The sequence below is a fragment of the Martes martes genome (genome assembly GCF_963455335.1).
Source record: "Martes martes genome assembly, chromosome: 9".
Classification (NCBI taxonomy): domain Eukaryota; kingdom Metazoa; phylum Chordata; class Mammalia; order Carnivora; family Mustelidae; genus Martes; species Martes martes.
Window position 1 is genome coordinate 73592315 of NC_137896.1, and position 21652 is coordinate 73613966.

At 39.4% G+C, this 21652-nt stretch overlaps 1 protein-coding gene across 4 annotated transcripts in view; it reads left to right on the plus strand.

The window, feature by feature from the left end:
- The window catches only part of EML6 (EMAP like 6), a gene marked incomplete at its 5' end in the record, with an annotated part of 278105 nt that overhangs the window by 178966 nt on the left and 77487 nt on the right, over positions 1 to 21652 (plus strand). For all 4 annotated transcript variants that reach the window (XM_080812628.1, XM_080812625.1, XM_080812626.1 and 1 more), the window contains one exon: positions 6787 to 6880. In XM_080812628.1, coding sequence (XP_080668754.1) covers positions 6787 to 6880 — 94 coding nt within the window. The remainder of the gene's footprint in view (positions 1 to 6786; positions 6881 to 21652) is intronic.

Consider the following 21652-nt stretch of genomic DNA (forward strand, 5'->3'; position numbering starts at 1 on the left):
GTTTTGTTTTTGTTTTTACAGCCTCCGATTTAGTCAAGTTCTGTTTGTAATAAGCTAAGCCCTTGGTACGTCAGCTATCCAGACTCAGACCGGAAATCAAATATGTGAATACCTCACACAAGAAATGTGGTATTTAGATTACACGTCCTCTCCCAGTTTCCTCTCTCCTAAGTCATTACCCAGAGCTCACACTGTGCTCTGCATTTGTTCGAGCTGTTTGAAATCCAAAGCAGCTGTTGCTGTAGAGAGTCTTAGCTGCGAATGTCTGGCAGTGACTCAGAACATCAATTTCATCTCTCCAAATAAGTGGGAGTGTGGCACTTGCAATTTAAAATATACAAAACTAGAGGGAGGGCTGCAAATTCTCTGCAAAGGGCCACTTTACAACACTTGTGTTTTGGAAATAAATTTCAGATTGAAAGCAACAGAGCTGGGCTTTCCATCTCCTTAATTTAAGATTTGAACACAGTACTATTAGAATACTAGCTGATGAATGTCATTTCCTTTACAGTGAGGCCGTTTCTTTAAGCTAGAATGGAGAATGAGGTCCTATCACCAGAGGTGTTTTTACCTGGAATTTTAAATTCCAATTGTAGAAGCTAGATAAGTAGAAAAATTATAAACTTTCTACCAAAAATTGATTCTTTAATTTCTTTTTTTTTCTAAATTCCATTCAGATGTTTAATATGTGCAGTGTGTGTAATGTTAATCATTAAGTTCAATGACCCCATAACCGCATTCTCTTTCCTCTGTCCCCCTCTCTCTACTTCCCTCGCTCAAGCCTGAACTCCTTCTCATCTCTGCCGTGATAGTCATGCTGGACTCTGGTTGCATTCCATTCCCACCTTCTCAGTCCTTCCTATGCAGTTCTGGAGTCTTCTGGAAACACAGTTACATTGCTACCATGTGGACTTCTCTTGGTTGGCTGACTCAGGCCTAAGCCTTTGGTTGGTCATTCACGACCTTCTATGATGTGGCCTCAACTTTCCTTTGCGGTGTTTCCACCCACCCACTCACTCATGTTCTGCTAGGTCTCCCTAGCCATAGAACCAAAATGCATGTTTCTCCTTCTTTTTGCCTGTGTCCCTTTGCTCATGCTGCTGCCACATGCCCATTTACATCCTCCCATCTTTTAAGATCATGCTGCAAGTTTCTCATACAACCTCCCAGGGAGAAACAACCTTCCCCTTGCTCTGCATCCCCTAGTCTGTGGCTGTCATCGTCCTCATGCTGCCTGTTGGGGTCCACATGGTGCAGTAGCTGTTAGTGCTGGTGCTCTTCTCACACAGTAACCTGCTGGGCCAGCGGAGCCCGTCCCTCTCCTCCTACCGTGCACGTTGTTGTGCTGCGGACACAGAAGCGACTCCAAAACTGAAGGAATGATTGAGTTTGCCTCATACACTTGTCTCACCTGTCACTGCCACTACTAGAACCTCACACTGTAAACCGTGTTTGGGTGAAAATGATCTCATTTATGTTTTAACCTCCAGTAACATGGGGCAGTGTTGGGGGGATTGTTTGTGACTGCATACTCTCACATACTGTAAATTACCGTACAAATCTGAATTGTTGTATCATTATTAGAGGCTATATGATAGTTTCTGTGGTTTTTGAACTAATAAAACTCCAGGTTAAAGAGTCCCTACTCCACACTGTCAGGCATGTGCGGTCAGGAAGGCATGAGTACCGAGGGAGAGAGAACAGTTTGGCATGCTGCCTGCCTGTGGTAAGCCTGGATGACACACCCAGTGACAATGAATACAAAGTCCCGAACTTCCAGAAGTTATATGGGCCTACGGTTTTAAAATAGAAGTGTCGTATGTTCTTGATAAAGCAGTAAAATCTGAAAGGAAATCATAATTTGCGTTCAAACGTGGTTCTCTTCCAAGGATGTGAATGAATTTCCTCTGCTTTTTTTCCATGGCTCTACTCCTCAGTAGCTCAGCTGCCCTTTTCCTAAAATTAACTCTGTGAACCAATACATATGTATGTACTTAATATAAAAATTATATTACTAAATATGCTTTAGAGAAGTAGTAAGAGACCCATTAGCAGAGATAAATAAAACATAAATGTGCATTAAATTATAGAGAATCTAATATATTCATATTTTTGGCAACATTAAAAATTGACTCTATAGCGCCAGCAGATAATTTGGCACCATGTAATAAAAGCTATAACTCAAAGTGACAAGTCTGCAGACTATGTGTATTTCATACATATTTCTATGTATTAAGTTAAGTGAAAGAGAAAAATAGAATTAAAAATAACATCTATTCACTGATTTCCACTGGAAATGTGTAAATGTGTATTAATGTCTAAGCAGAGTGGCAGGAAATTAAGAATAATGTAAATTGAATTTAATAATCATTATAATATTTTTTCTGTAGAATTAATTTCTTGGTCTTTAAATTAAGATACATCAAAAGATCTAATGCCTGTTACTTGCATACCTTTAGGGAAGGGATTAGAGGAATGTTGATCAAAGACTTTGAATAGAGATGAGTTAGTAGCAGTAAGCTGGTCCCCAGTAACTTGTGTTTGATCCTTCTTTGAATGTGTAACCCTTACCTGAGACAAATTATGATGGCTGGTTGATTTTGTGGTCTCCGTGGCACCTCCTGAAGGTGTGAGCGGAGGTCGCTTTGATTTAAGTTATACTGATAGTACTTTGTGTGATAATGATAAAACAAAAAGCCCTGTATCACGTTCTAGCCCAAGAATGGAGATCCAGAGAGTTTGTTGGTATGGCTGGGGTAAAAGTCAGACCATGGCAGATCCTGAGCTAGAACCCAGGTCTCCTGGCCTCCGTGCAGTAAGAAGGCCACCAGGCCTGGGGTTTTGAGCTGACAAGAGCTATGCCAGGAACTCTCCACTGAGCTCTCTTGCCCACTCCTGCCTCTGCCCTCCATCAGAGCCAGTACAAACTTTGAGTGTGAGAATCATCCCTGGAGCCCTCAGTGTCCCCCATTTACCCAAAGGCAAGTGTCTCCAGCTGCCCTGCCTCGCCTTGCCGGTGTAAAGGTTGAATGGGCATGATGGTGCTCAGAGGCGCCATATGAACAACCCCCAGTGAAAAGAGAATCCTGTCCTAGAACAGCCCCGAATCACACATTGATGTGAATAGGAACAGGAGCAACTATACCTTTCTTTTGGAAAGTGTTAGAAAAGTGAGTAGCCTAAGTCAACATGCCAAGAGAGATTACTTAGATTTCCCTATTGATCCACATGAGCAGGGCACCAACATTGGCCATTACCTAGCTCGTGGCACCATCTGTGTACCTCAGGACCCCATATCCATCCATTTCTTATAAGCCAGCTCACTTGGGGAGGTATTGTAGAGACCTGATAGGACATTTGTCTCTTATTAGAAGAAAAAATTGTCATGGAAATACAGAGCAGGCAACAAATAGATGTGAAAATAAGACAAATAAGACAAATAAGCGTCATATGTGGGGGTTTAGATTTAGATTAATCTGTTCTTGCCACTGTTGCTAAGCAAACAAAAAGACATTTTTAATTTTTAATGGAAAAACAATTCTTACAACGTAACACATAACTCTGTAAGCAAGAAGGAATGAATTTACATGATCTCACTTAATTCAGAGACTCTTTGCTCTGTGAGTGTATTACCACTGACTAGGGAAAACAGAGCCATCTTTGATTTTGTGCTTACAGGACAGAAGGTGCCTCCACGTGAATAGAAAACCAGATTAGAAACAAAGTCTCAGCCACATAATTTTTTTTTTAGTTTAATATCCTACTCATATATTTTAAAATCTTCACTGAATAATACTGATTTCCGCAAGGGCACCTCCAAGACCAACTGGATTTCACTATGTTCAATTCTAAAAATCTATGCATTTTTTATGAGCCCTGAATGCAGGGACCACTATGCCCTTTACTGTTGACATTAAGTGCCTTAGAATTATTTCTGGACCATGTCACCAAATATCCATAATTAATACATACTGTGACTGGAAAGATTTAAAAAGGACATTACCTTGACTCTAAAAATATGGCTGAGAAAAAAAAAAACCAAACTCCAACTGGTCAAGGAACAATGGATTTTCAAAGCGAAAGCCAAGTGTCCTTGGGGGACGGTGGAAGAGGGCAAAAACTGGGAAAAGATAAAAAGAAAAAAAGGTGGCCAATTATATTTCTGAACCATGTGGTATGCAGAAATAGCCTACACCTGCAGAATGTAAGAAAAGGTCACTATCCTAAAGAAGAGGCATGTCTGGAGGTTGTTGAGGCACCTCTGGATTTGACTGTTCCTTCATTTCTCCTCATAGTCACGAATTGAGGTAGAAAGGAATATAACCGTGAAAAGCTGATAGGGCCTTGCAGAAATGCTAATAAAAGCCTCCCAAAATTAATTTACCCCAAGACCTTCTTCCAAAGGCACAAAACTTGAACCGTCATTTTCAATGTGTGGATGCTTGCCTTCTAAGGATGTATTAATATAGATACACAGGTTACGAAAGGAAACACAAAATGTAGACTTAATAAATGGGGAAAAAAGAGGCACTGAATATTAGTGCCAAGTTTTTGAAAGAAATGATAATTAAAACAAATAAAATTTGTATAGCTAGATAACATAGCATACTGTCTTTCCCTTCATACTACCCGTACATACATTCCTTTTTTTTTTTTTTTGAAGATTTATTTATTTTAGAGGGAGAGTGTGCGAGTGGAGGAGGGCAGAGGGAGAGGAGAGAAGCAGACTCCCTGCTGAGTGAGGAGCCCACTGCTGGGCTCGATCCTAGAATCCCCGAGATCACGACCTGAGCCTAAACCAAGAGTTGGAGACTTCACCGACTAAGCCACCCAGGTGCCCCCATACGCACACCCTATCTTTGTCTCCCTCTTCCTCCTCAGTGTCACCAATATCCTCAGCGTTCACTGGAAACTAGCTTAGTGGGAGGATCACAAAGGAAATGGGGTATGATTATTCTAAGCCCTAGCAGATCTTATAAATTAAAAAAGGAGAGAGGAATCTCCAAAAAATAAAATCACCAAAATACAGAGGCATAGCACTACAGAAGCAGAACCAGGCCATCCCAAGAGGTATGGAAAGAGTAATGTTGGTAATGAATAGGAAGCCATGATCAGTTCCCTCTCCCAATCGTTTGGAAAGAGACCTCACACAATTTAAAGCCTGGTAATATTTAAGTATAAGGATTATCCTTCATCTTGATTCAGAAGACACATTTGTGTATCGTAATCCCTTGATAATTTAGCACTTTTGGAAAGCATGAATGTCTCATCTGGTACTGAGCCTAATAGCTTGAAAGGGTTCATGTAACTTTCAAACTCTTGCCTCATACTTAGTCCAGGACTGAGGAGGATTTGTTTGTTAAGCCAGGCTCTTCCTTTCTCTGACTCTACTGCTGCCTCAGGAGACGGAAGCTTGGTGGCTTGGGAGACCGTCTGGCACAAGGAAGGGCACTCACAGGTGGGGCACTGGTTAGCAGATGGGGAGGGTTGCCAGATTTAGCCAATGGAAATACAGAAGGCCAAATAATTTTTTAGTACAAGTATGTTCCATGCAATGCACATGTAAATACATAATTTAAATAATGCATGGGACCTACATATACTAAGAAATTATTCACAACTTATCTGAAATTCCAGTTTAACTAGGCCTCCTTTATGTTACCTGGCCGCTCTAATGGGACATCTTCCCCAGACCTGCCTTTGGAAATACCAGTTATGACCCTGGGTGGACTGGGGAAAAACAGCATATTAGATACTTGTGTTTCTTTGCCCCCATATTGTGGGTCCTCTGTCAATCCAGAAGACACCTGCTAAACTGATAGTGAATCTAATCACCCATCTCCCATCTCCCAGTCAGCAGGGAGCTAAGGTGGCGTCGCTGAGCCCAGACACTCCTCCTGTGAGTCTGGCTTGTGAGGAGGAAGCAAGGGGAAGACTTGCTAACTCTATGGCCTCTTTGGTCTCGAAGGGAAAAAGCATATAAACTATTTTTGATTTTCAATTTAATTATATAGACAAAATATTTTAAGTTTTTTTTAAAACAACCCAAGTGTCTGTGTTATAGTCATCATTGATGATATTATAAATAATATTTAATACTAGAGGCAAATGTTCATCATACAACAAATGAAAAAAGATTAGGTAATAGTATATTCATTATCATCCTGGTTTTGTTTTTTAAAAGCATGTAGAGAAACTGACAGGATATATGCCAAAGGTAGGCCTAAAAATTGGGATGAGTTTTCAATTTCCTCTATCTATATTTTCTAAGTGTCCTATAATAAGCATAGTACATTTGAAACAGGGAATCTAAGAGATTAAGATTTTTTAATTATAATATCTTTTGAAAGAATTTTTGAAATGAAATTTAGTTTCTATAATGCTCTTATCTTGGAGTTTTAAATAGAATCTGGTTTTTTAAAGCTGAAAATACACTGAATCATAAAGCCAATTGGCTCTTTGAGAAAATGTCATGAGCTTTGTTTGTCATAAAACAGAAAAGGTTTTTGTGATGTACCTGAGAGGCCTCCCCCAGCTCTGTGTCTCAGACTGGAGTGTTAGATCAGTGATTTAATTCATCAACCAGTTATGATGGGTTAGGAAGCTCAACTGTTACTAGTTAGGCATCCATTCCGTGAGGTCCGGCTAATATATCATACTTCTAACATATTGTAGCTTAAATAATACTCTTAAGACCCATTTCATATTTATCTTTACAGTATATGAAATGTTTTGGTTTTTCATTGAAGAAATGAGTCATTTGCCATTTGTGTTGTTTTCATACAGCTGATGGAAAATGTCTGGTGTCGGTTGGTTTAGACGATTTTCACAGTATTGTGTTTTGGGACTGGAAAAAGGGAGAAAAGATAGCCACCACAAGGTAAGGCGGTGCCGAGGTCATGCGGCATCCTGCTGATTCACTCATTTCAGTAAAGGTCAATAGTTTCCATTTTCTGGTCAGATTTCATCTTCAAACTCAGATGGAATTCACATGGAAAGCTTAACACTGAAGTGAAAACATGCTACAATATTTCATGGTGACAGACCTGACTTAGAGCAGTTAATGTTTGTTTCAGGGAACTGGAAAACTCTGAAACCCTTTCCAGAAAGTTACTCATCACTTTGCTTTTAGTAATATACACATTGTCTTTATCAAAGCTTTCTCCAGCAGTAGAAAAGCAGCTATTCTCAGACTTTGGCCTCACCCCTTGTTTTTCAACCGTCTTGCCTCTGGCAGAGGAGTGTCAATGTCACTCCAGTCAAAAGTACCATTTGTCATGAGGCTGTGTCATGCTGGAAAGGAGTCCCCATCGTGTGCATCTGCCTCTCGCTTTCAAAGCAGGCAAATTGTTTCCCTAATCTCCCCATCTTATAAATAGACTTTCCCACACCGACTGCTGTTTATAGACCACCTGTCCTCCCTGACCCCACCCTCCCTCCCTGCTGAATCAGCCCGAGGTCTGAACACTGCTTTCTACTCCTACTTACACTGGGCTTAGCTGTTTGCCCGGCTGTGGTCAGAGGTCAACATAGTTGGCAGCCCAGGCCCAGTGATACAATTTGCTGCTCAAGACGGGTTATGAGCTTACCTCTCCACTAGCTCTTCTCCACATGTACCAACATCGTTTCTGTCTCGTGGTATAAAGTCATTTTTAAGTTAATGGCTTTGAACCCCACTATTCACTTTGTAAATTAACATTTCCCTTCACAGTATTACATAGGAAGACAGGGTTTTGTGTTTTGTTTTGTTTTGTTTTGTTTTTTGGCAATTTGATTAAGTAAATGAAGATCTGTCCGTTGCTGGGGACTCAGAGCAGGAGCAGATGGAGCCCTGAGAACTGACCATCTTAGGAGAAAGACAGAAGATTTTCTGATAAGTAAGTGCTATTGAGATGAAATTCTTGGCAGCAAATAACAACTCATAAATCTGCCTGCCCAAGTGGGCTTTCTTGGTCTCCCTTTCTAGTATACCACGCTGTTTTATCATTCCCTACTACTACTCAGATTCAGCTCCTCATTAGAACTCTGCTTTCCCTTTAGACTAATACACTGAATTTTAGTTTAATATTTCTGATAACATACCAATTGAAACACAGATTATTTTAGGCAAAGCCCATGTCTGCATTTCTAAAGCAACAGAAAAGCAATTTTCCTGCTAGAAAACCCTCTGCAACCTTCTGTGGCGCAGCTGTTGTATGCCAGGAACATTCATAGAAATGGAAGAAATAAATATTAAAATTTTAAGGGTATATATTTTATATGCTGGGTAGTATTACTTCTATTTAATTAACACAAAATGACTTAACACCATTATGTTAGTAGCACACTTTATTTTTGGAATTGCTCCCAAGCCTTATGTCACATTCCCCAAACAGGACACCTGCAAAATTGCCCTCCAAGAATATTTTTGCAATTGTAACATTAACCAGTGCTCTTTCCAAGAAGGAATGTCACGGATTGCTAAAGTTCTTTGAAGACAACGAGGTTTTAAAATAATTTATTATTAAAATAATAAATAGGTAAATACTAAAGTACCTGTTTACATAATATTTATATAATTTTATATAATAATATAAGTAAATACAAATATACATAAATAAATAAAAACTCTGTTGCCTTCAGTTATATGCTTCGGCAGATAGAAACCTTAAAAACTGGGGCATTAAAAACTGCCTGGCTGGCTCAGTCAGGAGAGAGTGTGACTCTGGATCTTGGGGTTGTGAATTTGAGCCCCACGCTGGGTGTGGAGATTACTTTAAAAAACAACAACAGCAACAACATGCACACACACAGACACAGACCAAAACTGGGCGATGAAAGAAGTGACAAAGTGACAAAGAAAAACAGGTGACACTTTACTGAAGTTACTTTTACTTTACTGAAGACACTTTACTTAAAGCCAGTAAGGCTTCAAGGAGTCTTCATAGCTCCTGAGAGCAGTGACACCCCTCACTTCGTACTTGTGTGTCTCAGTCATGCCAGTGGCGGGCACGAGCCCGGCTTAGCCGCAAACCTGCTTCTGGCAGCCTCCCCCCACCCCCAACCCCAGGATGTGAGAGCTGCCCCTGGAGGGACGGGCAAGGCAGGAGCCATGGCTGGTCACCAGCTGACAGGGCAAAGGGGTGCCGCCTGCACTTGTGAAAATGCTGCACGGAAGCTCCTTTGTTCTCAGCTCAGAGAAACTAGAATCCGGGATTGGCACGTGGCGCTCTTACTACAAGATTGCTCTGAGACTTAATCCCAATCTCTGAACAGTTCTTTCATCTCTTTGCTAATTTTCATGAAAGATTTCAATCACCTCCAGTACAAATGAATTTTTTCAGTCTTTTTTTTTTTTTCCTTTTGAAGGTTGTTCGGATTTTAGTGTTATAGACGAGTAACCCATTTAATAACCAAAGCCAATCTCCTATGGACAGGAGTTAAATCGCCTAATATCAGTGTCAGTCAGAGAAGAATAAGGAGATAATCAGGTGCCTCTATGTCCCTTTATTTGCATTTCAAATCTAATACACCAGTAGCAGGACTGTGGGGGACAGTGACTAATTATTCTTGACAGGCTTCATCTCAGAAGCGCGAATAGGAGGCAAAAGGTACAGTAGTCAAGGTGCCTAACAAGAATACTTACACTGTCAGTGTGACATAATTGCGCTCCTAGAAAACTCAGGGACAAAACATGGGCCCGGGAAGAGCAGGTACACAGACCTGCAGAGTGTGTGTTTCCATGTGAGCCCTGTTGCTCGGTTTATTATAGGTCCCCACCTGGACATGCATTTAGGGAATGGGATCAAGTCTCCTGCAGACCAAATTGGCACCTTTCTTTTCTCGCTTGCATTTTTAAAAATGAGTATCTCTTTTAAAATCACATGTATTACTCTTTTCTCTGTTTTCAAAATAATGCATGATCAATATAGAAAAGTTAGCACAAAAAAGCGCCAACAGGGAAATGAAAATCATCCATTATTCTACTACCCATGACAGAGCCAACATTTTAGCATATGTTCTTTAGTATATATTGTTCTAGTAAGCTTATCCATTTTTATTCATATGTGAGATATTTCACATATGGCTCTGCAACTGGCTTCTTTTTGTCATTTGCCAGTATGCCCTCTCACTCTACTCTTACTATTACCTGGCTTGTTCTGTGTTACTATTCTGTATTGTAGGCTCTTTTATTTATTTTTTTATAAGCATATGTTGTCCTTTTTTATTTTTTTTTTCAAATTTTTATTTGGTTTCTAGTTAGTTACTATATAGTGTAGTATTGGTTTCAGGAGTAGAATTCAGTGGTTCACCACTTACATACAACACCCAGAGCTCATCACAAGTGCCTTCCTTAATGCCTATCACTCATTTATCCCATCCCCCTAACCCCTTCTCTCCGTCAACCTGCAGTTTGTTCCCTATAGTTGAGTATCTTATGGTGTGTTTCCCTCAATCTCTATCTCTCTCTTTTTCCCCCTTCTGTGTGTTCATCTGTTTTGTTCCTTAAATTCCACATATGAGTGAAATCATATGGTATTTGTCTTTCTCTGGCTTATTTCACTTAGAATAATATACTCTAGTTCCATCCACATTGTTGCAAGTGGCAAAGTTCATTCCTTTTTTTTAAAATTAATTTGTTTATTTTAATAAACATATAATGTATTTTTATCCCCAGGGGTACAGATCTGTGAATCGCCAGGTTTACACATTTCACAGCACTCATCATAGCACATACCCTCCCCAATGTCCATATCCCCACCACTCTCTCCCGTTCCCCCTCCCCCCAGCAACCCTCAGTCTGTTTTTTTGAGATTGAGTCTTTTATGGTTTGTCTCCCTCCCAATCCTATCTTCCTTCATTTTTTCTTTTCCTACCTCTGCCCAGCCCCCCCACATTGCATCTCCACTTCCTCATATCAGGGAGATCATATGATAGTTGTCTTTCTCCAATTGACTTATTTCGCTAAGCATAATACCCTCTAGTTCCATCCACGTTGTTGCAAATGGCAAGATTTCATTTCTTTTGATGGCTGCATAGTATTCCATTGTGTATATATACCACATCTTTATCCATTCATCTGTTGATGGACATCTAGGTTCTTTCCATAGTTTGGCTATTGTGGACATTGCTGCTATAAACATTCGGGTGCACGTGGCCCTTCGGAGCACCACGTTTGTATCTTTAGGATATATACCCAGTAGTGCAATCACTGGGTCATAGGGTAGCTCTATTTTCAGTTTTTTGAGGAACCTCCACACTGTTTTCCAGAGTGGTTGCACCAGCTTGCATTCCCACCAACAGTGTAAGAGGGTTCCCCTCTCTCCGCATCCTCGCCAGCATCTGTCATTTCTTGACTTGTTAATTTTAGCCATTCTGACTGGTGTGAGGTGGTATCTCATTGTGGTTTTGATTTGTATTTCCCTGATGCCGAGTGATGTGGAGCATTTTTTCATGTGTCTGTTGGCCATCCGGATGTCTTCTTTGCAGAAATGTCTGTTCATGTCCTCTGCCCATTTCTTGATTGGATTATTTGTTCTTTGGGTGTTGAGTTTGCTAAGCTCTTGATAGATTTTGGATACTAGCCCTTTATCTGATATGTCGTTTGCAAATATCTTCTCCCATTCTGTCAGTTGTCTTTTGGTTTTGTTAACTGTTTCCTTTGCTGTGCAAAAGCTTTTGATCTTGATGAAATCTTGATGAAATCCCAATAGTTCATTTTTGCCCTTGCTTCTGTTGCCTTTGGCGATGTTCCTAGGAAGAAGTTGCTGCTGTTGAGGTCAAAGAGGTTGCTGCCTGCATTCTCCTCAAGGATTTTGATAGATTCCTTTCTCACATTGAGGTCCTTCATCCATTTTGAGTCTATTTTCGTGTGTGGTGTGAGGAAATAGTCCAATTTCATTTTTCTGCATGTGGCTGTCCAATTTTCCCAGCACCATTTGTTGAAGAGGCTGTCTTTTTTCCATTGGACATTCTTTCCTGCTTTGTCAAAGATTAGTTGACCATAGAGTTGAGGGTCTATTTCTGGGCTCTCTATTCTGTTCCATTGGTCTATATGTCTGTTTTTGTGCCAGTACCATACTGTCTTGATGATGACAGCTTTGTAATAGAGCTTGAAGTCCGGAATTGTGATGCCACCGAATTTGGCTTTCTTTTTCAATATTCCTTTGGCTATTCGAGGTCTTTTCTGGTTCCATATAAATTTTAGGATTATTTGTTCTATTTCTTTAAAAAAAAATGGATGGGATTTCGATAGGGATTGCATTAAATGTGTAGATTGCTTCAGGTAGAATAGACATTTTCACAATATTTGTTCTTCCAATCCATGAGCATGGAATATTTTTCCATTTCTTTGTGTCTTCCTCAATTTCTTTCATGAGTACTTTATAGTTTTCTGAGTACAGATTCTTTGCCTCTTTGGTTAGATTTATTCCTAGGTATCTTATGGTTTTGGGTGCGATTGTAAATGGGACTGACTCCTCAATTTCTCTTTCTTCTGTCTTGTTGTTAGTGTAAAGAAATGCGACTGATTTCTGTGCATTGACTTTATATCCTGACACTTTACTGAATTCCTGTATAAGTTCTAGCAGTTTTGGAGTGGAGCCTTTTGGGTTTTCCACATATAGTATCATATCATCTGCAAAGAGTGATAGTTTGACTTCTTCTTTGCCAATTTGGATGCCTTTAATTTCTTTTTGTTGTCTGATTGCTAAGGCTAGGTCTTCTAGTACTATGTTGAACAGCAGTGGTGATAACGGACATCCTTGCTGTGTTCCTGACCTTAGCAGAAAAGCTTTCAGTTTTTCTCCATTGAGAATGATATTTGCAGTGGGTTTTTCATAGATGGCTTTGATAATATTGAGGTATGTGCCCTCTATCCCTACACTTTGAAGAGTTTTAATCAGGAAGGGATGCTGCACTTTGTCAAATGCTTTTTCAGCATCTATTGATGTATCATATGGTTCTTATTCTTTCTTTTATTAATGTATTGTATCACATTGATGGATTTGTGGATGTTGAACCAACCTTGCAGCCCTGGAATAAATCCCACTTGGTCGTGGTGAATAATCCTTTTAATGTACTGTTGGATCCTATTGGCCAGTATTTTGGTGAGAATTTTTGCATCTGTGTTCATCAAGGATATGGGTCTGTAATTCTCTTTTTTGGTGGGATCCTTGTCTGGTTTTGGGATCAAGGTGATGCTGGCCTCATAGGAATGAGTTTGGAAGTTTTCCTTCCATTTCTATTTTTTGGAACAGTTTCAGGAGAATAGGAATTAATTCTTCTTTAAATGTTTGGTAGAATTCCCCTGGGAAGCCGTCTGGTCCTGGACTTTTGTTTGTTTGGAGATTTTTGATGACTGTTTCAATCTCCTTACTAGTTATGGGTCTGTTCAGGTTATCTATTTCTTCCTGGTTCAGTTGTGGTAGTTCATATGTCTCTAGAAATGTATCCATTTCTTCCAGATTGTCAAATTTGTGGGCGTAGAGTTGCTCATAGTATGTTCTTATAATTGTTTGTATTTCTTTGGTATTGGTTGTGATCTCTCCTCTTTCATCATGATTTTATTTATTTGGGTCCTTTCTCTTTTCTTTTTGATAAGTCTGGCCAGGGGTTCGTCAATCTTATTAATTCTTTCAAAGAACCAGCTCCTAGTTTTGTTGATTTGTTCTATTGTTTTTTTAGTTTCTATTTCATTGATTTCTGCTCTGATCTTTATGATTTCTCTTCTCCTGCTGGGTTTAGGCTTTCTTTGTTGTTCTTTCTCCAGCTCCTTTAGGTGTAGGGTTAGGTTGTGTATTTGAGACCTTTCTTGTTTCTTGAGAAAGGCTTGCACTGCTATATATTTTCCTCTCAGGACTGCCTTTGTTGTGTCCCACAGATTTTGAACCATTGTGTTTTCATTATCATTTGTTTCCATGATTTTTTTCAATTCTTCTTTAATTTCCTGGTTGACCCATTCATTTTTTAGAAGGATGCTGTTTAGTCTCCATGTATTTGCATTCTTGCCAAATTTCCTCTTGTAATTGAGTTCTAGCTTCAGAGCATTGTGGTCTGTAAATATGCAGGGAATGATCCCAATATTTTGATACCGGTTGAGACCTGATTTATGATCCAGGATGTGGTCTATTCTGGAGAATGTTCCATGTGCACTAGAGAAGAATGTATATTCTGTTGCTTTGGGATGGAATGTTCTGAATATATCTGTAATGTCCATCTGGTCCAATGTGTCATTTAAGGCCTTTATTTCCTTGTTAATCTTTTGCTTAGATGATCTGTCCATTTCAGTGAGGGGAGTGTTAAAGTCCCCTGCTATTATTGTATTACTGTCGATGTATTTCTTTGATTTTGTTATTAATTGTTTTATATAGTTGGCTGCTCCCATGTTAGGGGCATAGATATTTAAGATTGTTAGGTCTTCTTGTTGGACAGACCCTTTGAGTATGATATAGTGTCCTTTGTCATCTCTTATTATAGTCTTTGGCTTAAAATCTAATTGATCTGATGTAAGGATTGCCACCCCAGCTTTCTTCTGATGTCCATTAGCATGGTACATTGTTTTTCACCCCCTCACTTTAAATCTGGAGGTGTCTTCGAGTCTAAAATGAGTTTCTTGTAGGCAGCATATTGATAAGTTTTGTTTTTTTATCCATTCTGATACCCTGTGTCTTTTGATTGGGGGCATTTAGCCCATTAACATTCAGGGTAACTATTGAGAGATATGAATTTAGTGCCATTGTATTGCCTGTAAGGTGACTGTTACTGTATATTGTCTCTGTTTCTTTCTGATCTACTACTTTTAGGGTCTCTCTTTGCTTAGAGAACCCCTTTCAATATTTCCTGTAGAGCTGGTTTGGTGTTTTCAAATTCTTTCAGCTTTTGTTTGTCCTGGAAGCTTTTTATCTCTCCTTCTATTTTCAATGATAGCCTAGCCGGATATAGTATTCTTGGCTGCATGTTTTTCTCATTTAGTGCTCTGAATATATCATGCCAGTTCTTTCTGGTCTGCCAGGTCTCTGTGGATAGGTCTGCTGCCAATCTAATGTTTTTACCCTTGTATGTTATAGACTTCTTTTCCCGGGCTGCTTTCAGGATTTTCTCTTTGTCGCTAAGACTTGTAAATTTTACTATCAGGTGACGAGGTGTGGACCTATTTTTATTGATTTTGAGGAGCGTTCTTAGCATCTCCTGGATTTTGATGTTTGTTCCCTTTGCCATAGTAGGGAAATTCTCTCCAATAATTGTCTCCAATATACCTTCTGCTCTCCTCTCTCTTTCTTCTTCTTCTGGAATCCCAATTATTCTAATGTTGTGTCATCTTATGGTGTCGCTTATCTCTCGAATTCTCTCCTCATGGTCCAGTATTTGTTTGTCTCTCTTTTGCTCAGTTTCTTTATTCTCTGTCATTTGGTCTTCAATGTCACTAATTCTTTCTTCTGCCTCATTTATCCTAGCAGTAAGAGCTTCCATTTTTGATTGCACCTCATTAATAGCTTTTTTGATTTCAACTTGGTTAGATTTTAGTTCTTTTATTTCTCCAGAAAGGGCTTTTATCTCTCCGGAGAGGGTTTCTCTAATATCTTCTATGCCTTTTTCAAGCCGGGCTAGAACCTTGAGAATCATCATTCTGAACTCTAGATCTGTCATATTACCAATGTCCGCATTGATTAGGTCCCCAGCCTTTGGTACTGCCTCTTGTTCTTTTTTTTGTGGTGAGTTTTTCCACCTTGTCATTTTGTCCAGATAAGATTTGCTTTCTCCTCCTCTGGAATTCTGCTATTCTTGGTGAGTGAAGTTGGTCTTGGCTGGGTTTCTTGTTGATCTTCTGGGGGAGGGGCCTGTTGTATTGATTCTCAAGTGTCTTTGCTGCAGGTAGAATTGCACTGCCCTTGCCAGGGGCCGGGCTAAGTAATCCACTCGGGTTTGCTTTCGGGAGCTTTTGTTCCCTGAGCGCTTTCCGTAGAGTTCCGGAGGACCGGAATGAAGATGGCGGCCTCCCAATCTCCGGCCCGGAGTTGCCGAGAGCTCAGGGTCCCGCTCCTCAGTGCGCCCTCAGAGAAAAGCGCCCAACCGCCCCTGCCTCCCTGGCCTCTGGTCGCACCTGGAGGAAAGCGGTCAATTGCTGGCACTTGGAGAAAAGCGCCCGGTCGCTTCCGTCTCCGTGGCCTCCGGCCATGCTCCGAGCCCACCCAGCCTGCGACCAGCTCAAGGTAACCCTGGGCTGAGAGCTCACTCCTCAGCTTTGTCGCTGTAGCTGGCTTCCCCGCTCTAATACCTGCGAGCTCTGCAGCACTCAGACACCCCCAGTCCTTCTGTGACCCCGCGGGACCTGGGGTTACGCTGACCCCACGTGAGCTTCCCCCTGGTTTAGCCTCTGGAGCGATGTCCCTCCGTGGAGCAGACTTTTAGAAGTCCCGATTTAGTGCTCCGTTGCTCCACTGCTTGCCCAGAGCCGGCCCCTCCCACCGTGGTCTGTCTTCCTGTCGCTTTGGATTCACTTCTCCACAGGTCCTGCCTTTCAGAAAGTGGTCGATTTTCTGTTTCTAGAATTGTTGCTCTTCTTCTCTTCGATTTCCCGTTGGATTTGTAGGTGTTCACAATGGTTAGATAAGCTATCTAGCTGATCTCCTGCTACCCGATGTTGTCTCAGCCTGCTACTTCTCCGCCATCTTGACTCCTCCCCCAAAGTTCATTCTTTTTAATGGCTGAGTAATATTCCACCATGTATGTATGTATGTGTGTGTGTATGTATACACACACACACACCACTATCCAATCAGGAGTCAGTGGACATTTGAGCTCTTTCCGTAGTTTGGCTATTGTTGGTAATGCTGTTATAAACATTGGGGTGCACATGTCCCTTTGAATCTGTATTTTTGTAGCCTTGGGGTAAATACCTAGTAGCACAGTTGCTGGATTATAAGGTAGTTCTATTTTTACCTTTTCAAGGAATCTCCATACTATTTCCCTGAGTGGCCACACCAGTTTGCATTCCCACCAACAGTGTAAGAGGGTTCCCCTTCCTCCACATCCTCACGAACACATGTTGTTTCCTGTGATGTTAATTTTAGGTATCATGACAGGTGTGAGTGGTATCTCTTCAGGGTTTTGATTTGTATTTCCCTGATGCTGAGTGGTGTTGAGTGTCTTTTCATGCGTCTATTAGCCACAGTCTGTTAGTCTGTAGATGTCTTTCAAAAAATAACTATTCATATCTTCTGTCTATTTCCTAACTGGATTATTTGGTTTTTGGATGTTGAGTTTGAGAAGTTCTTCATAGATTTGGGATACTAAACTTTTAACACATATGTCATTTGCAAACATCTTCTTCCATTCTGTAGGTTGCCTTTTAGTTTTGTTGATTGTTTCCTTCACTGTGCAGAAGCTTTTTATCTTGATGAAGTCCCTGTAGTTCATTTTTGCTTTTGTTTCCCTTGCCTCAGGTGATCATACCTAGTAAGAAGCTGCTACGGCCAAGGTCCCAGAGGTTGCTGCCTGTGTTTTCCTCTAGGATCTTGATTGTTTCCTGTTTCACATTTAGGTCTTTCATCCATTTTGAATTTATTTTTGTGTATGGTGTAAGAAAGTGGTCCAGTTTCATTGTTCTGCATGTTGCTGTCCAGTTTCCCCAATATGTCATGTTGAAGAGACTGTCTTTTTTCCATTCGATATTCTTTGCTGCTTTGTTGAAGATTAGTTGAACATGGGGTGCCTGGGTGGCTCAGTCAGTTAAGCATCTGACTCTTGATTTTGGCTCAGGTCGTGATCTCAGGGTCATGAGTTCAAATGCCGTGTCAGACTCCACACCAAGCGTGAAGTCTGCTTGGGATTCTCTTTCTCCCAACCCCTCTGCCCCTCCCCCATGTTCGCAAAAAAAAAAGAAAAAAGACCATATAGTTGTGGGTCCATTTCTGGGTTCTCTATTCTGTCCTATTAATCTGTGGTTGTTTTTGTGCCAGTAGCATATTGTCTTGATCACTACAGCTTTGTAATATGGCTTGAGGTCTGAATTGTGATGCCTCCAGCTTTCCTTTTCTTTATCAGGGTTGCTTTGGCTACTTGGGTCTTTTGTGGTTCCATACAAATTTTAGGATTATTTGTTCTAGCTCTGCAAAAAAAAAAAAAAATGCCAGTGGTATTTTGATAGGGATGGCATTAAATGTGTAGTTGCTTTGCGTACTATAGCCATATTTTAATAATATTTGTCCTTCCAATCCATTAGCATGGAATGTTTTTCCATTTTTTGTGTGTCTTCCTCAATTTTTTTCATCAGTATTCATTTCTAGAGTACATATCATTTACTTCTTAGGTTAGGTTTATTCACAGGTATCTTATAGTTTTTGGTGTATTATAAGCTATTTCAAATCTTTTTTGAAGATGGGGTATAATTCAGTCATTCCTTCACTCTTCCAAGTTGTGGGCTACCTCTCCAAAAAAAGAGAGTGCAAATCACAGACAGGCCTGGGCCTCTAAGCAAACGAAGGTTCTGAATAGAACATTTGGGAACTAACTTACCTTTGTGAAGCTGCCCTGGACTTCTGAAAGAGGGACATTCCTTCCCTCTTCCACTGTACATGTTGATAGAATTTACAGTGCGGCCCTATGGGGTGAATTACTTATGACTCTGGCATGAGGAATCATCCTTTATTAAGGGCAGAAGGACAGTCTTCCACATTCTTACTTTCTGGGTAGGACCTGTAACTCTTTCCATTTTATTTTTCTTACTGACATAGTTGTAGGCAACTACCTTACAGATTTAACAAGTGTTTAAGGGAAAGATTGCAGAAGTATCCACGAATGTCCTTTATGTAGATGTTGACATTAATTAAACATTAATCATTCATCAAGAAATTAGATGAAAACTAAAAAGTGCTCTCAAAAACTTTTTTTCCCAACTATCTAAATATTTGGCATTGGATAAACACAAAACAGTCCTCTTTTCTGTGTAGGAAATGTAATTATACCTGCTCTCAATTTTCATGTCAGTTTTCTCTAGCATCTTCTCTCTAAAGTTTTTATTAATGATTTAGGATCCATGGGGATTTTCCTCCAAGCAAGAAATCTTTGGACACTTAATGTCTTTTATGGTTTTTTGGTCTATTTCTCATCTTAGTGTTAAGCACATTTTCTCTCCTTTCATATCTATACTTTTATCTCTGTGTCCTAATTGTTCCTGATAACCTCCAGTGATGTATCTTGGCCCTAATGTCCATGTGTCACTTTGGACTTTCCAAGAAATGAAGAAAGAAATGTCAAACATCAGTTCTTCTCCTTTCCCTGCCTATCACTGTAGGGCCCATGTAATGGGCATGGAGATGCTCTGTCCTCTTCTTTCAGTTTATTATGGAAAATTTCAAAGTTACACAGAAGTGGAGGAAGTAGCATAGTGGACTCCCTTTCACCCAGCTGCTTCATTCTACAGATGGCACAAATCTTTCCCCCCTCATTGTTTTCTTTACTCATTTTTTTGCTAGAATATTTTAATATTCTAGCAAATTTAATATTCTAGCAATATTTGCTAGAACATTTTAAAGAAAATTTAAGACATTGTGTCATTTGACCTATATATGCTTCATTAAACATTTCTAACTTAAACATATTTTTATTTTATTATTTAAGTGAAGTGTAGTGGATCTACAATGTTATCTGAGTTTCAGGTGTATAATGTAGTTATTTGACATTTATATACATTTTGAAATGCTTAACATGATAGGTGTAGTTATCTATCACCATCCAAAGTTGTTAAAATATTGACTATGTTCCCTCCTATACTTTTCATCCATAACTGATTTATTTCATAACTGTCAGGTTGTAATCCCATTCAGCTATTTTGGCCATTCTCCAAGCCCCATCCCCTGTGCAACCACCAATTTGTTCTCTGTACTTATGAGTCTGTTTTGATTTTGTTTCATTTGCTCGTTTGTTTTTTAGATTCCACATGTCAGTGAAATCTCATGGGATTTGTCATTCTCTGTCCGACTTATTTCACTTAGCATAATACTCTCTAGGTCTATCTATATTGTTGCAAAAGGCATGATTTCATTCTTTTTAATGGTTGAGTGATATTTGTGTGTGTGTGTGTGTGTGTCTATACACACACCACATCTTCCTTGTCCATTCATCTATGGTTGAACACTTGGGTTGCTTCCATATCTTGGCTATTGTAAGAAATGCTGAAATAAATATAGGGGTGCATAGATCTTTTGGAATTAGTGTTTTTGTTTCCTTTGGGTAAATACCCAGTCATGGAATTATTGGATCCTGTATTTTTTATCTTTTTATTTTTTTGAGGAAGCTCCATACTGTTTTCCACAGTGGCTGCACCAATTTATATTCCCACCAACAGTACATGAGGGTTCCTTTTTCTCCACATCCCTGCCAACACTTGTTATTTCTTTTATTTTTGATAGTAGTCATTCTGACAGGTGTGAAGTGGTATCTCATTGCACTTTTGATTTGTATTTCCCTGATGATGAGTGATGTTGAGCATCTTTTTATGTGTCTGTTGGCCATCTGTATGTCTTCTTTAGAAGAATGTCTATTCAGGTCTGCCACCCATTTTTTAATGGGTTTTTTTATGGCATTTAGTTGTATAATTTCTTTATATATTTTGCATATATCATATACATATATATATATGTATATATATATATGTATACACACACACACACACACACACACACATACATATCATTTGCCAATATCTTCTCCCATTCACTAGGTTACTTTTTTGTTTTGTTGATGGTTTCCTTTGCTGTGAAAAATCTCGTTTTAGTGTCCTCGTAATTTATTTTTGCTTTTGTTTATCTTGCCTGAGGAGATGTATCCTTAAATATGTTGTTGATGTCAATGTCTAAGAGATTGCTGCTCATGTTTTCTTGTATGATTTTTATGGTTTCAAGTCCACATTTTGGTCTTTAATCTATTTGCATTTTTTGTGTGTGTGGTATAAGAAGGTGCTCTTGTGTCCTTCCTTTACATATAGCTCTCCAGTTTCCTCAGCACCATTTGTTGAAAAGGCTTTTACCAATTATAAATTCTTGCCTCTTTTGTTGTAAATTAATTGACCATATAGGCATGCATTTATTTCTTGGCTCCCTATACTGTTCCATTAATTTATATGTCTGTTTTGTGCCAGTACCATACTGTTCGGTTACTATAACTTGGTAATGTACCTTGAAATCTGGGATTGTGATAACCTCCTGCTTTGTTCTTAAGATTTGACTGGCTATTCAAGGTCTTTTGTGGTTCCATGTAGATTTTAGGATTATTTGTTCTAGTTCTGTGAAAAATGCTATTGGTATTTTGATAGGGATTGCTCTGAATTTTTAGAGTGCTTTGGGTACTATGGACATTTTAACAATATTAATTCTTCTAACCCATGAGCATGGTATATCTTTCCATTTGTTTTTGTCATCTTTAGTTTCCTTCATCAATGTCTTATAGGTTTAAGAGTATAGGACTTTAACCTCCTTGATTAAGTTTAATCGTAGGTAACTTATTCTTTTTGGTACAATTAGAAATGGGGTTACTTTTCTTAATTTCTCTTTTTGCTACTTATTGGTATATAGAAATACGACAGATTTCTGTGTACTAATTTTTACCTTGCAACTTTACTGAACTCATTTATTAGTTCTAAGAGTAAGGCCATATATGAAAAACCCACAGCTAA